This window comes from Triticum urartu, chromosome 6 (assembly GCF_003073215.2).
Source record: "Triticum urartu cultivar G1812 chromosome 6, Tu2.1, whole genome shotgun sequence".
Taxonomy (NCBI): Eukaryota; Viridiplantae; Streptophyta; class Magnoliopsida; order Poales; family Poaceae; genus Triticum; species Triticum urartu.
Genome location: NC_053027.1, coordinates 255,520,164 through 255,536,547, shown reverse-complemented (window position 1 = coordinate 255,536,547; position 16,384 = coordinate 255,520,164). Strand labels below are relative to the sequence as shown.

Sequence of the window (16,384 nt, the reverse complement as noted above, 5' to 3'; positions counted from 1 at the left end):
TCATTTTAGAAGTGGGGGAGAGGAAAATGAGAGGCGAATGGTGAATAATGTAATGCAAGAGATGAGAGTTTTATGATGGGTACTTGGTATGCTTGATGTAGATCTCCTCGACAATGTTACCAAAAATTGGCAAGTTGACACGAGTCTAATCTTGACTTGGCGTAAATCTCCCCGGCAACGGCACTCGAAATTCTTCCTGGTACTTCTTGAGCTTGCGTTGGTTTTTTCCTTTAAGAGGAAAGGGTGATGCATCAAAGTAGAGATAAGTATTTCCCTTAGTTAAGAACCAAGGTATCAATCCAGTAGGAGAATAACGTGCAAATCACCAATACATGCACAAACAATCAAACACTTGCACCCAACGCGATAAAGGGGTTGTCAATCCCTTCACGGACACTTGCAAATGTGAGATTTGATAGAGATAGATAAAACTAAATAAAATATAACTAAATATTTTTAGTTTTTTTGGTTTATAGATTTGAAAATAAAAGATTGCAAAATAGTAGATCAGAAATTAATATGATAGAAATAGACCCGGGGGCCATAGGTTTCACTAGGGGCTTCTCTCATGAAGGAAAATAATATGGTGGTTCAACAAATTACTCTCGAGAAATTGATAGAAAAGTGCAAAGTTATGACGATATCCAAGGCAATTATTATGCAATATAGGCATCATGTCCGTGTCATGTAGAACGACTCCTACCTGCATCTACTACAATTACTCCACACATTTACCGCTATCCAGCATGCATCTAGAGTATTTAGTTCATAAAGAACGGAGTAATGACTTAAGTAAGATGACAGGATGTAGAGGAATAAACTCATGCAGTATGATGTAAACCCCATCTTTTTATCCTCGATGGTAACAATTCAATACGTGTCTCGCTACCCCTACTTTGTCACTAGGTGAAATCACGCAAGATTGAACCCAAAGCTAAGCACTTCTCCCATTGCAAGAAAAACCAATCTAGTTGGCCAAACCAAGCTGATAATTCGAAGAGGAATACAAAGATACCAAATCATGCATATAAGAATTCGGAGAAGATTCAAATAATATTCATCGATAAGATGATCATAAATCCACAATTCATCGAATCTCGACAAACACACCACAAAAGAAGATTGCATCGGATAGATCTCCAAGAACATCGAGGACAACGTGGTATTGAGAATCAAATAGAGAGAAGAAGCCATCTAGCACTAGCGTAGAACCGGGCTATAGCAACGGTTCGTTAGTCCCCCCCTTTAGTACCGGTTCAACATGAACCGCCACCAAAGGGCCACCACGTGGCATGAGCCAGCAGCGAGGGTTGGGAGACCTTTAGTACCGGTTGGTAACACCAACCGGTACTAAATTATTTTTTGAATTTTTTGGAAAAAAGTTGATTATGATTTTTTTTCGATTTTCGATTTTCTGAATTGTTTGACGATTTAGTCTCTAATCACCCTCATAACTGCTCAAGTGTGGATCACTCATTCCAAATCGTCTAACTTCCCGGCCAGTCACCCATCCTCTCACTACTCCAGCCTGAGCACGCTTAACTTCCGAGTTTTATTCCTCCTAGTTTCCAAGTCTGCACTTGTTGTTTTGCTGACAATAGTAAGCTGTCAATCCTATTAACCCTCGGGAGTTTAGCTTGAGCATGAAGTCACATATTTCACAGTTTGAGTTTGAAACTATTATTCTAAAAAACAATAATTATTTAGTAACACTAATATTTCTTGAATAAGTAGTTTGACCATAGTTTGACCACATTTGACCATAATTAAAAAAACTAAAATAATTATTTAGTAACACTAATATTTCTTGAATAAGTAGTTTGACCACAGTTTGACCAGTTTAACCAAAATTCAAAAAAGACTGGAATTTGGGCATATCTTTTTCTCTTTTTAGAATTGGAGGATTCTAAAAATTTGCAAAACGGCCTACAACCGTCAAAATCGGATGCGGATTTTCATCCTGGACATTTTGATATATTACTAGCACAAATGCCTGTGCGTTGTAACGGGAGAGAAAGTTTATGTGTCCATATAAACGTCCATCAATGCAGCACGCTAACATCCATACTGTGCCATCCGAAGACGACACGCCAAGGTAAAATGTATATCAGCAAAAACTACACAATGAATGAGTTTGTTTTTCTCTTATTTTTTTGGATTATCAGGTATTCATCTTGATATAAAAAAGATGACCATAGGCCGAAATTACTTGCTACATTATAATTCTATGCAAAAACCGTAGTATGAAAATTATCAAATGACAACCTCAGAGCGCCTTTGCTTCCTTGAATGTCATGCCATGTAAAAAAGATCATATAATAGCTCATGATGGCTTGTAGAAGGACGACCTCATCCATTTTTATCACAACCTTGGAAAAACAATGTTGGCTGCGAAGGAAAATAAATTAAGAATGAGGAAAACCATGTCTCTACAAAATGAAAAAAATAGCGCGCTATAGAAAATAGTGTGGGCCCTGAAAATATGCTATTAGTGTGCTATAGCGCGCTACAACATGCTATTAGCGAGACATTGTACATAAATTAATTTAGCGAGGCAATTCTCTACACGCTATAGCATGCTATTAGCGGCGCTATAGCGCGCTATTTTTTCCAGTGACATAAAGAGCAACAACACTAAGACAAATAAACGAGCACCTGAAGGTACTGGCACATAATTGGATTATCGACTTCATTAGTTCTACACATGCAACTTCTAACATGCTGGAAACAAAAAGAACTACATTTCCTAAGAACCGATAACCTTCCACTATTCTTGTGCCTAGAGCAATCTTTAGTACCGCTAATTGCAAAACAAAAGCAATATATAGGATTTTCAATTATTGTTAATCTAAACTAACAATTGCTTGAGGTCACGCACCATAATCGTCTTCCTTGGAGGAGGTTGGAAGCCTGCTCTACCCGTTCTTGTTATCTGGTTCCCCATGTAAGAAGGGATGCACATCCTTGTGAACTGATAAAACTGGATGTGAGAATTGATAAGCAACGACACGGTTCAGGTCTGGAAATGAAGAACAGGGAAATGGAAGAAAAATGTCATTTTTCAGGTCTCCATGACAACAAAATGATAGGAATTAACACACTCAAGATAAGCTTGTAATGCACCCAATTTATTTTAGCAAAAATTCCTTCAGTTACAATTATAAAAAGAGAAGGAAAAATAATAGAATGTACATTATAATAGACAATGTTGCTGCACCACAAAACAGAGGGCTCACTCCTTGGCTAATATAATTTCCTCACTCCCGGCAACCTAGAACCCATTAGCAGCTGACCTCTTCATATATGTGATTGCAAACTTGCACTCACTATGAAAGTAATAACACAAGAAACAGTTGTAGGAAATGAAGCACTCTATTTTTGACTTTGTTCTGATTTCACAAAGAGCTTTTTTCTTTGTTGTCTACTCAAAATTATTTTCTTGCCTCCACCACTCCAGCCTTTTTTCCACTTCTTTGTGAGCTAAATACCGATGCATTGCTATGGAAGGCTTATATCATAGGTTTTTCCATGTTCTGCAATAAAAGAACTATAAAATATTGGTAAACTACATAGTGATTTGCAACAAAAAAGTGCTTTAAGGATCCGTCAACCAAATGCCAATTCCATCTCATCAAAAGATTAACATGAGTGGAGGAGGTTATTAGGATCATTTAGGGACCTACTAGACACTCCTCACTTTAGCAGTTCCAACATGTCACTACATCTTTTTCATCATGGAATTCTCATTATTTGTCGATATCAACCACCGCCATTTCCTTATGGGGAGATACATCTACTTTCTTGTAGAACTCGTGTAGGCATCACACTCTTTGACGATTTTCTCCACTCTGTCACCCAACGGTTTATCATTCTGAAGAATGTGCTTGACATCTTTCCACATCATCAACAGGTTTGTTTGCCTCTATCAAGGTTAAGTTAAAAGGAAAGAAGGATAGCAGTAGGGTCAATGACAGTTCTAATGCTAGTAACATTCTAGATAGTGTAAGAAGACAATAACAAAAGATAAGCACCTGCAAAGGCCGATTCTCTGGCTTGAGTGCAGTCCATTGACAATTCTTTGATGTTATCAGGGTCAAATGCCACATCCTATATGCAGATTGATGTGTCTATGACAAAAAACAAAAATGGGTGCCGTCGCACATAATAAAAAAGTATTGCCATACTAATCTTGTCTTTTGTGTTCCTATCTTGCTAGTGTGATGCGAAACAATAATTGTCAATTAACATTAACTGGAATGGTTACATGTTGCGCGAACCGCAGTCATTATGTGTGACAACACTCAGAAGTGTGTCAAAATGAATCTAAAAAGTGTTTGTGGAAGGAAATAACAGTGATATATGTAAAGAGACCAAACTAAGCAAGTCTGTGTGTGTATGACTCTCTATTTAAGTATGCAAACAACCTGTAGAATAAAACAACATTCAGACTATTAGTAATCATGGAAGAGCTTACTATGCAAAAAGTAATCATACAAAAAAGGGTAATACAAATGGTAAATAAGAAAGTCCACATAGTTATTCTGAAATAACACTCGGCATAGATCCCACTAGACAGTTTTTCCTACAGGTGATCATATAGAAGCAGTATGAATCAAACTGAACAAGACTAACATGTTAATCATATCTATATTTTTAAGAGCATCTTTGTCAAATCTGGAATGCCGCTTAACTGGAGAAGGTTCAGGTGAATAAGCTGTGCGTAAAGAGATACTATAGACTCTCGATGAACATTGCACAACTCGCAGACATTGCATCACGATCAGACGATCAGGCTAAAAAAGGACGTTGATCATGATCAGGACTCACTATCACTATGAATAGAGTAGCGTGAACCAGAAGCACGGCCGCTTGTTTCCCTCCGCCCTGGAGAGGGACTCGACGACCTCGACCTTCTTGTGCTTGCCGGCGAGGCTGTACGCCCGAACCCGTGTCTCACCACTGTTGAGGTCCCTGTAGTAGACAGTGCTGGGCCTCAGCCCAGGGCACTCCCTCGTGGACACAGCCACCGTGCCAGACGCGTCCATGGGCACCGCAACGTTGCCGATGTCGTCCTCCTCCTCCCACGTCCCACCGCACTCGTCCAGCACGCGAACCATGAACTCCTCACCCCGGCCGCCTTGACGAGCTCCACTTGGATCAGCGCCCCACCGTCGGGGGTCTACATGAGGAAGTTGCTCTCCACGCGCGAGGTTGGCCTCCGCGTCACGGACGGGATGATATCGGGGACGTGGAGCCCAGCCCGTGCAGCTCCAGGAAGACGTACACAATCCCGAAGCGGGTGTTGGCGTAGAGCTGCCCGCGGTGGAGCGCCAGGTCCACCACGGCCAGGATGTTGCTCGGCCTCACAGATTCCCAGGTGCTCTTGTCGGGTCGATCCGTGGCCCACTGTTGGCGGTGCGGCTGGAAGTAGATGACGGCCACCATCGCCCTGTCGTCGGGCGTGGGCACCAGGATGGCCTTGTGGATCAGGGTGTCCTTGTGGTGGATCAGGGCGTTTGAGGTGGACACTGAGACCGGCAGGTGTACTCTCGACGCAGTCGGCGAGGGGGAGCGCCGCGACGGGGGGTAGAAGCGCGCTCCCATCAGGGCCCCTCCTTCTGCCGTGCACAACGAAGAGGAACGGAGAGTGGAGGCGCCGACAGCAGCCGTGGAGGGCGCTAGGCACCTAGGCGCCTACAGGGGGCCGGGGAGGCCGGAGGCGGAGAAGAGGCCGGGAGGGCCGGAGGTAGAGGGGGGAGCCAGAGCCAGGGTAGGGGAGGGAGACGCCGAGAGAGCCGATGGGAGGGGAGGGGCAGCCGTCGGTGCGATGAAGAGGCTAAGGTAGAAGAAAGGAGAACGAAGGGAATTTTTACAAAATGCAGGGATTAGTTTGCAAAACCAAAACGTTTTCTCAGATCCACTCAAATAGGGACTACGGGTTCATTTACCAAAAAGCACAAGGACCTTTCAGCAAACTTGTTGCGACGGTGAACCCGAAGACTCAATCTGTGCTTTATTATTAGGGAGAGATATGTTTTTTTGACATCGTATGCAAAAGATATAGTCATTTTAGTTTTTCACCACACTTTTTCGCAAAACATGTCAAAACTTATGTTTTTAAATTTACCTAACTAGTAGATGTAGTAACGTAACTACATCTCGAAGAATTTTAATTTTTGAAGTTTTTCTCATTTTCTTTTGGTTTTTTTCCAAAACTGAAAAGGCAATACGGGGGAGGGGGTTGAGTTTGAAAATTGCCCTATAGTCCCGGTTTGTGTCTCCAACCGGGACTATAGGATAAGACCCCTTTAGTGCCGGTTTTTGACACAACCCGGCACTAAAGGTTGGACCTTTGGTCCCAGTTTGTGTCACAAACCGGCACTAAAGGGGCTCGTGGGGCCCCGGCCTGACGCCAGCTGCTACCTCTTAAGCACTGCGTTGGTTTTCCCCGAAGAGGAAGGGATGTGCAGCAAAGTAGCGTAAGTATTTCCCTCGGTTTTTGAGAACCAAGGTAATCCAGTAGGAGGCTACGCGCACGTCCCTCATACCTGCACAAAACAAATAAATCCTCGCAGCCAATGCAAATAGGGGTTGTCAATCCCTATAGGGCCACTTACGAGAGTGAGAACTGATAGATATGATAAAGATAATATTTTTGGTATTTTTGTGATAAAGATGCAAAGTAAAATAAAGGCAAAGTAAATAGCAAAGTAGTAGGAGAGTAATATGATAGAGATAGACCCGGGGGCCATAGGTTTCACTAGTGGCTTCTCTCGAGAGCATAAGTATTCTACGGTGGGTGAACAAATTACTGTTGAGCAATTGACAGAATTGAGCATAGTTATGAGAATATCTTGGTATGATCATGTATATAGGCATCACGTCCAAGACAAGTAGACTGACTCCTGCCTGCATCTACTACTATTACTCCACTCATCGACCGCCATCCATCATGCATCTAGAGTATTAAGTTAAAAGCAGAGTAACGCCTTAAGCAAGATGACATGATGTAGAGGGATAGACTCATGCAATATGATGAAAACCCCATCTTGTTATCCTCGATGGCAACAATACAATACGTGCCTTGCTGCCCTTACTGTCACCAGGAAAGGACACCGCAAGATTGAACCCAAAGCTAAGCACTTCTCCCATTGCAAGAAAGATCAATCTAGTAGGCCAAACCAAACTGATAATTCAAAGAGACTTGCAAAGATAACCAATCATACATAAAAGAATTTAGAGAAGATTCAAATATTATTCATAGATAGACCTGATCATAAACCCACAATTCATCGGTCTGAACAAACACACCGCAAAAAGAAGATTACATCGACTAGGTCTCCACAAGAGAGGGGGGGAACATTGTATTGAGATCCAAAAAGAGAGAAGAAGCCATCTAGCTACTAACTATGGACCCGTAGGTCTGAGGTAAACTACTCACACTTCATCAGAGAGGCTATGGTGTTGATGTAGAAGCCCTCCGTGATCGATGCCCCCTCCGGTGGAGCTCCGGAACAGGCCCCAAGATGGGATCTCGTGGATACAGAAAGTTGCGACGGTGGAATTAGGGTTTTGGCTCCGTATCTAATTGTTTGGGGGTACGTGGATATATATAGGAGGAAGAAGTACGTCGGTGGAGCAACAGGGGGCCGACGAGGGTGGGGGGCGCGCTTGGTAGGGTAGGGCGCGCCCCCTACCTCGTGGCCTCCTATTACATGCCTTGACGTAGGGTCCAAGTCTCCCGGGTCTTATCTGTTGAGAAAATCACGTTCCCGAAGGTTTCATTCCGTTTGGACTCCGTTTGATATTCCTTTTGTTCGAAACCCTAAAACAGGCAAAAAACATCAATTCTGGGCTAGGCCTCCGGTTAATAGGTTAGTCCCAATAATAATATAAAAGTGGATAATAAAGCCCAATAATGTCTAAAACAGTAGATAATATAGCATGGAGCAATCAAAAATTATAGAAACGTTGGAGACGTATCACCAGCCTGCCACCACCCCTTACCAGTTCGTGGTTCGTGCCATGAACCGGTACTAAAGGTTCAACACGAACCGGTACTAATGAATAGTCGTTTGAACCGGGACTAGTGGTACCAGTAGTACCGGGCCAAAATCAAACCGGGACTAATTTGTCTCACGTAAGGTCATTTTCCTACTAGTATAGCTTCTAGCTATGGACCCGTAAGTCTGTGGTAAACTACTCACGCTTCATCGGAAGGGCAATAGAGTTGATGTAGATGCCCTCTGTGATTGAATCCCCCTCCGGGAGGATGCCGGAAAAGGCCCCAAGATGGGATCTCCCGGGAACAGAAGGTTGCGGCGGTGGAAAAGTGTTTTCATGGATGATTTTGGTGGTTCTGGAATATATGTGAGTATATAGGAGGAAGGCTTAGGTCAGAGCAGTCCCGAGGAGGTGGCAAGGTAGGGGCGCCCCCCTAGGGCGTGCCCTCCACCCTTGCCGCCGCCTCGCAGCTCTTCTGACTTGGACTCCAAGTCCCCTGGGTGTCTTCTAGTCCAAGAAAAATCATCGTGAAGTTTTATTTCATTTGGACTCCATTTGGTATTCCTTTTCTGCGAAGCTCAAAAACAAGGAAAAACAGAAACTGGCACTGGGCTCTAGGTTAATAAGTTAGTCCCAAAAATAATATAAAATAACATATTAATGTATATAAAACATCCAAAAGAGATAATATAATAGCATGGAACAATAAAAAAATATAGATACATTCTAGACGTATCAAGCTCCACATTATACTGCATGCAAAATGGTTGTGGGTGGCGCTTAATTGGAGACGAGGCTAGTGATTTCGGCGGAAGGTGTCACGCTGTCGGTCCGGGCATGTGGGAGGTGGCGCCGCAAGAAGAAGGGTCGCCGACGATAAGGAGGCGCTGCCAGTAAGCAGCAGTGAAGGTTTGAACTTGGAAAGTAAGGAGGAACAGTGGAAATGTGGACTTTGGTGGGGGTGGAGAAAGATATTTCCGTGGTGGCAGAAAAATTTCACTCGTGCCGCGAGAAACTGGCGCACAAGTGTGGTTCAAGCACGGGTGTTGGTGCAACAAAACCTGGGTCTATTGCCCAGACTATGCACATGCACGGGAGCAAGATTGCATCACTAAGATCAGGCCAAAGTACAAGAGATCGATATCTTCAAAGGACCAACGTGCAGACCAAGAGGACCAAGACCAAGCCAGAGAAGCAAGAAACCACCAGGAGAAGAGCCCTACCTTGCCGGGCAGGCGAGCCTGGAGAGGACGGGGTCGCCCCCGGAAGAAAACCTCCAAGACGCCGGCAGGGCTGCCGGGACTCGCGGGGGCGAAGCCACCCACTACAAGAAATATGTCAACTTGTGACCGTGACTATTGGATGCTGAAAGGTCATAGTTTTTCATTTGCGACCTTTTTGTAACCAAAAACAGAAGGTCAAAAACTGGCGGTCGTAAACTGAAATTAGTGGCCTTCTTTGTGATATGTAAAAGGTCGTTGGTTCCACGACCAAATTTTTGGTCACTAGCAACCTCCCCAGGCCACGTAGGCATCCAGCGTGGCAAGCTGATGTGGCACAAGAATCAGCCCAGTCTGATTCGGCGTTTTACATGGGCCGAGCCCAACAATTCGGCCTTTTTAATGTATTTTTTCCTAGCTACATGGGCCTAGCCCAACAATTCGGCGTTTTTTTTCTTGGCCATTGCCTTTTAGTACATTTTTTTCACCCTCAAACCTTTTATAGTCCATTTTTGTTTTGAGCCTCAGCCTTTTTACATTCCATCTACTTTTTGGGCCTTGGCCTTTTCATTTGTCACACTTTCCATCTACTTTTTGGGCCTTGGCCTTTCATTTGTCACACTGGTCATCTTTCTATTTCTCACACTTTCACGATAAACAAATGAAAAATATTTCAAATGGCAAGAGAACATACTAAACTGTAAAATGATAGCCAATATTAGCACCAAATATGCTGACTACTATTCAAATACGAAATTACAGTATTTACAATAGTGTTCATACAACCAGATATGCTGGCTACTGTACAACATAACTAGCACTACATTATTACTCGCTACTCTTTACTTTGTCGGGCTTCAAGCTTCTTCAAATTTCTTCAGCCCAGAGCTCCAGTAAAGAGAGGTAACACCACACTTTTAGAGCTAGATCAAGGCACAAAATGTTTATTTGGCTGGGTCATGCTGCAACAATCACATAGAAGCATAATTATAAGCACAAATACACCAATCATCTCAGTTCAAGCAAATCATCTGTAGTAGCAAAGCATGAAAAAGGAAGCAGCACATGGCAAGAATGTTTACAACATCTTAGTTGATGACTTCAAATAGGAATAATGTATACAAGTATAATACAAAAATATGAGAAACTATCATAGTACAGAAATGGTATCACGGATATATATAGCTAACTCAATGACAGATTGAAATGTTTTACTCAATGTATGGAACTCAAAGAACTTTTCTGGTTAGTCACCAGCATCGTGCATTTTAACTTCAATAACTGCAGAAATTAGATAGTATATGAAGGCAATATTCTAAAGATATATCTCTCTCAAACATATAGAGTACAACTGAAGCAAATGCAGCTGCTCTTGCTGATATATCTCACTATACATGGTCTTGCTAACTTACTATGTTAACACATACTAATCCGAGTGAACCAGCTAATTCTAGTTCATCCACGGACCACACAACGAATGAATGCATCAAGGTTTGAAGACAGTACTACATACATCCTACAACACCGAATCAGCACAACAAAACCGAAGACCATGCAACCAATGAGCTGCAGCTGCGGCACTGAATTAGGAGCAGAAGAAACCGAGCTTTGCGCCAGATGCAGCTAGCAAGCATAAAGAAAGGGGCGAACATGGAAAGAAAGATACCTTGATCTGGTACAGCTTGAGCCATGCCGACCAGCATTCGTTACTTTGCTGGGTGCCTAGCATCCTCAGTAATGGGGATGACATTGGTCCTCTTCTTAGCCATGTTGACAAGATCCCTACCACTCCGGTGAGAGAACTCAATGGCATACACCAACCCAGTCTGCAAAGTGACAAGACATCGTTAAGACAACTCACATTAAGCAGCATTCACTTGAAATAGACAAAGGAAATAGCGACGAGATCTCACCGGTCCAACAATGTCAGACACATGAGACACGGTTGCTCCAAAGGCAGCTCCGAGGTACAGCACACATGTTCCAGGAGCCTGAACCAAGAACCACAAAGTCAGCTACTACAACAATGGTTCCAGCTTGAATTACATCCTTGACAAAACAAGGTATTCAAACAATCCAGAATGCAAGCGGAGGCACAAAAAGGACTTGCAATCCAGATGTTGTCCACACCACCGAGCACAGCAGCAGCCAGCTTCGATCTGAAGGGGTTCCACACCCTAAACTCAACCTTGGATGCGTCCTCGTTCTGTACAATTAACAAAACAGCAATAAACATCTGTCTACTGCATCTGTAGAACAGTCACGAATATCAATTCAAATCAGCACCAATAAGTGCATCTCTCAGCCAGGACGGGTGCATCATAAGTTTACAAGGAAAGAACTTATAATGACAACATCTTTGCTTAAGCCCCTGGATGGATAGGAATAATTCAACCAAGGCCTAAGTACCTAACGACTAGTATCTACTAATGATAGATACAGATAGCAAGATATATGCATACCGCATACCAGATACAGCATATAATGATCAAACTAATGTATAACAATTACATTATTATCTATTTAAGTTTTTGTTTGGTCCAAACAAACTCCAGAATGCCACAGAGAAGAGAACAAAAACATGCCACACGCGTAACATAACTGCTTTCCCACCTGATAGGCTGATACTGCAACCAGAAGTAGGATTGCCTAGTGGGAGCATGTGTCCGATCTACCCATGTTGTCTAAATTGTTTAATAGGGGTCGTCAATGGAAGATCTGCAATTAGGATGGGGTCGCGCTGATTATAAGCCTAGTGGGGACAACCAGTTTGGCACACAAGCTACTAGCAGGCAACTAACTTAGGCAATACAGGCCAGGCAACGCCATGAATTACGCACTCACCAATCTCCAATTGACAATTTTCAGCTGACTGAATCAACATAACGAGGCGCGCCACCGCTACATCAAGATCAACCCCTATGGCCATCGCTGCATATTTCACATGGTATGCAACTACGCATCGATCCGGCTTCATTTTACCGGTTCTCACAACAGAATAAGTCTGGCAAGGGGATTCGATCTGAATCCTTCCAAGATAACACGATCCTACGTATTTCACTTTAAAAATATGCGTGGAGGAGAACATCCAACATCTGGTTTGACCACGGACCTGGCGGCATGGAGGCGTGGAGGGAGACGGCGCGGGAGCCGCCGCTGCGGGCGGCGAAGCGGACCGAGTGGGCGGGGGCGGAGGGCGAGGGGGAGACGGAGAGGTGGGGGCGCGCCGTGCCCGGGAGGCGGACGAGGAGCGGGCGGGCCGTGGGAAGACGACGAACCCGTCCTGCAGCGGGAGGTGGACGACGGTCTCCGAGGTTCGCGTCGTCGCCGTCGTGGTGGCTGGAGACACGGCGTGCAGTGCTGCCACCGCCAACCCTAGGCAAGCCACGCGCGCGCCGCGATCCAGCCAGCCCCAGGGAGCGCCGCACATCAAAGGATTCGAAGCACGCACGCTCGCACTGGGGAGCAAGCCAGCCATAGTCGCTGGGGGCGACGCCTCTCTCTCTCTCTCTCCGGTGAGGCGTGGTCGATCTGAATTGGGTTAGGGGGCGGACGGTGGTCGATCTGAATCGGGGAAGAGGATGAGAGGGCATCGATGGGAGTTAGGGTAGGGAGAGATGGTGAGGGGAGGGAGGGATGAGGTCGGCGGTGGGTGGGAGAGGACGGGGACGGGGAGGAGGTGGTGGCAGCGGCGGGGAGATTGGGAGCGGGGAGGAGGGGTGCGATGGGGGGATCTGATCTAGGGTTTGGGCTGCGGGGTATCTCTTTTTCTTGTTTTTTCTTTTTTTCTGTAGATAGATGGATGGATGTAGGATGGAGATAGGGATGGATGGATGGATGGGCGCCATGTCATCGATCCATGGGAAGAGTTTTGATTGGTTAGGAAAATAAGTGATTTAAAATAGAGCTATTTTGTGAAGCGGCTATCAAAAATATTTTGCAAAAGGGCATCACATAAATTTTCACTCAAGTTAGACCACATTTTATGGATGAGCACTAATTTGTATGCATTTCTGATCTTTGTAGTTATTTTTAATCATTTTTCGAGTGTCCAAAATAAGATTTTTTTGTGAAGGACCTATAATATATTTGTTGTAAAATTGGACCAAACCAATTTTCTAAAATACTAGGCCATATTTAATGCACAATTGAATAAATGGTTGGGTGTCAAAAGTTTTGATCCACCTCTGGTGAAAAAGACAAGTTCTTGCCGATTCAGCAGGAAACGGGTCAAATTTGAACTGCAACTGCCTCATAGTTTGCTCCTTATTCCAGTTGGCCAAATCATTTAATCAGAGAAAAACCAAAAAAAATCCAAGATTCAACCACTAGCTACGAACAGTCAAGCCCGCCGTTTTGACCGCATTTTGAAACGGGTATAAAAAATTCAAAGAAAAATCAAAAATTGAAAAACCTTCGCATTGTGTCATTATATATGACCAAGTTTCCAGGAATAATAATAAACTTGTAATACGGCAATTATTTAAAAAAAGTGTTCTCCGAAATGAGCTATCATGTGTGGAGATTCATGGCTTTCAAGCCAAATGATCAATCTTATGACCACATTCATGGCATAGTTTGTTCGAATGATCTCATATTGTGCACAAGGGTGTATGTTGGAATGACAAACAATGTTGCCTAAGAAAGGTTTCATTTTCTTTGCACGAAAACATCATATTCCATTTTTCGAGTGCCCAAAATGAGGTTTTTTGTGAAGGACCTATCATATATTTGTTGCAAAATTGGACCAAATCAATTTTCTAAAATACTAGGCCATGTTTAATGCACAATTGAATAAATGGTTGGGTGTCAAAAGTTTTGATCCACCTCTGGTGAAAAAGACAAATTCCTGCCAATTCAGTTGGAAGCGGGTCAAATTTGAGCTGCAGCTGCCTCATAGTTGCTCTTTATTTTTTCCAAAAATCATTTCTTGGTGCATAAGTATCTATTTAATCAGAGAAACACCAAAAAATTTCCAAGATTCAACCACTAGGCAAGAACGGTTATGCCCGTCGTTTTGACCGCATTTTAAAACGGGCATAAAAAATTCAAAAAAACCAAAAAACTGGAAAACCTTCACATTGTGTCATTATATGTGGCCAAGTTATCAGGAAAAATAATAAACTTGTACTACGATAATTATTTTTAAAAAGTGTTCTCAGAAACGAGCTATCATGCGTGAAGATTCATGGCTTTCAAGCCAAATGATCAATCTTATGGCCACATTCATGGCATAGTTTGTTCAAATGATCTCATATTGTGCAAATAGGTGCATCTTGGAATTCCAAACAATGTTGCCTAAGGGAGTTTTCATTTTCTTTGCACGGAAAATTCATTTTCCATTTTTGAGTGCCCGAAATGAGTTTTTTTGTGAAGGACCTATCATATATTTGTTTCAAAATTGGACCTAATCAATTTTATAAACTACCAGGACATATTTAATGCACAATTGACAAAATGGTTGGGTTTCAAAAGTTTTGATGCACCTCTGGTGAAAAAGTCAAATTTCCGCTGATTCAGTAGGAAGCAGGTCAAATTTGAACTGCAGCTACCTTATTGTTTGCTCCTTATCTTTTCCAAAAATTATTTCTAGTTACATAAGTATCTATTTAAGCATAAATACATGGTTTGGTGGTGATACGTCGAGGTTTGGATGGTGGCATAGGGCCCCAACTCCAAAGCGCGTAAACTGGCATGTCCGCCGCATGGTCACCACGTGACCTTGGCGTTGACATGTGTTCTGGGAGGTCTAGGCATGTCTAGTGGGTTAGGCACTCCCCAGGTAGGTGCTAGGAAGAAAATTATAATAGAAGAATCTCACGAGGAGACCGATCTATGCTCAAAGATGAATTAGCAGCCAGGTGTTTTATTAGCGGCATGGGAAATGCACATGGCGAATGAGTGTGAGTTTTGGCTGAGGATGGTCATCTACAAAGGAGAATGTCTTCACAAATTTTTAACTCAAAAGGAGGATCCTAGGTGGTACTTGCTTTGCAAAGTACCACACTGGACAAAAATATGAATGTTGAAGCTGGGCTCAAAATAATGAATGGATTGAGCTGACATTTGGTGGAGGGTGGTTATTTGGGCATAGGAAAGCACTGTAGAAAATTGATACCATTTGGACATGCCAAAGTGGTACTTCCTTCACAATGCTCTTCTATGGACACAAACTTGGGAAAATTAGCGAAAGAAATTGGCTCAATGAAATGAGCTCAAATTTGGTGTAGGTAAGTTAAATAGGTATGGTCATGCGCTGGTAAATTTTCAGATCATTTGGGTAAGCCTAGCTAGTACTTACTTCACAAAGCTTCTCTCGAGGTAGAAACTTTGGAAATTTCCTAAAAAAGATTTACCAGGAAAATGGAGCTGAATATTATCATGTGGCAATGATTTGTGTATGGAAGAGTGTCGAAAAAGTTTGAGGGTAATAGGAGTGGTCTAGATAACACTTGCTTTGCAATGTGCCAATCTGGCCATAAAATATAAATTGAACCTGGGCTCACATAGATGATTTGACTGAGCTGCAATTTGGAGGAGGGTGATAATTTGGGAATATGAAGGAACTATATAAATTTCATGTCATTTGGATATATATAAAAGGTACTTCCTTCACTATGCTTCTAGGTGGACAAAAACTTTGGAAATTTTCCTAGGAAGATTTGCTAGGAAAATGGAGTTGAATTTTGTCATGAGGAAATGATTTGGATAGGAAAGAGTGCCCAAAAATTTCTAGGACAATCAAGAATATATAAATAGCACTTCCTTCACAAAGTGCTGTTGTGAACAGAATAGGAAAATGAATATTGTTGAATTAGTTTTGAACTAGGAAAGGAAGGATTTTTTACATATTTGACGAAGATATGACCCAAAGAATTTATGAGATTTTTTGGGGAATTTTGGGAATGACAGAAATATAGGTTGCTTCACAACCTAGGGCAAAAATTGACACATGGACATGACACATAGGCAAAACTGATGAGGTGGCGCCTAGTCATAGCAATAAGTACTAATACATCCACGTTCACAACCTCATGACCATTTATATTGGTCGTAATCAGGTAGAAATAAGGTCATGGACCACTCTTGTCTGCTTTTATGACCATTTGGTGTAAGGCAATTCAGGGTTTGAGCCCTTCCAAGCGAAATGGCCGTGGATT

General features: G+C 42.9%; 1 protein-coding gene and 1 pseudogene across 2 annotated transcripts; both read right to left on the bottom strand.

Annotated features, from left to right (window-relative positions):
- Positions 1-4,832: 4,832 nt before the first annotated feature.
- Positions 4,833-10,915, bottom strand: LOC125516730 (annotated as a pseudogene).
- LOC125513069 (acrosin-like) lies at positions 9,919-12,954 on the bottom strand. 2 transcript variants are annotated; one of them, XM_048678115.1, is made up of 5 exons: positions 12,337-12,953; positions 11,335-11,430; positions 11,138-11,215; positions 10,891-11,050; positions 9,919-10,186 (listed from the first exon to the last, which is right to left on the bottom strand). In XM_048678115.1, exons 1-4 carry the CDS (start codon positions 12,700-12,702, stop codon positions 10,931-10,933), a joined length of 660 nt encoding a protein of 219 aa, XP_048534072.1. In that variant the 5' UTR covers positions 12,703-12,953; the 3' UTR covers positions 9,919-10,186; positions 10,891-10,930. The 2 variants fall into 2 exon arrangements, with proteins under 2 accessions (XP_048534072.1, XP_048534073.1); XM_048678116.1 differs by lacking the exon at positions 11,335-11,430 and having other exon boundaries at positions 12,337-12,954.
- Positions 12,955-16,384: the final 3,430 nt, after the last annotated feature.

Coding starts and splice junctions, on each gene's coding strand:
- LOC125513069 (XM_048678115.1), bottom strand. CDS start 12,702: ATGGCTGGCTTGCTCCCCAGTGCGAGCGTGCGTGCTTCGAATCCTTTG. Junction 11,216..11,334: donor GTGTGGACAACATCTGGATT/GCAAGTCCTTTT, acceptor TTCTTGGTTCAG/GCTCCTGGAACATGTGTGCT. Junction 11,051..11,137: donor TGTCTGACATTGTTGGACCG/GTGAGATCTCGT, acceptor GTCACTTTGCAG/ACTGGGTTGGTGTATGCCAT.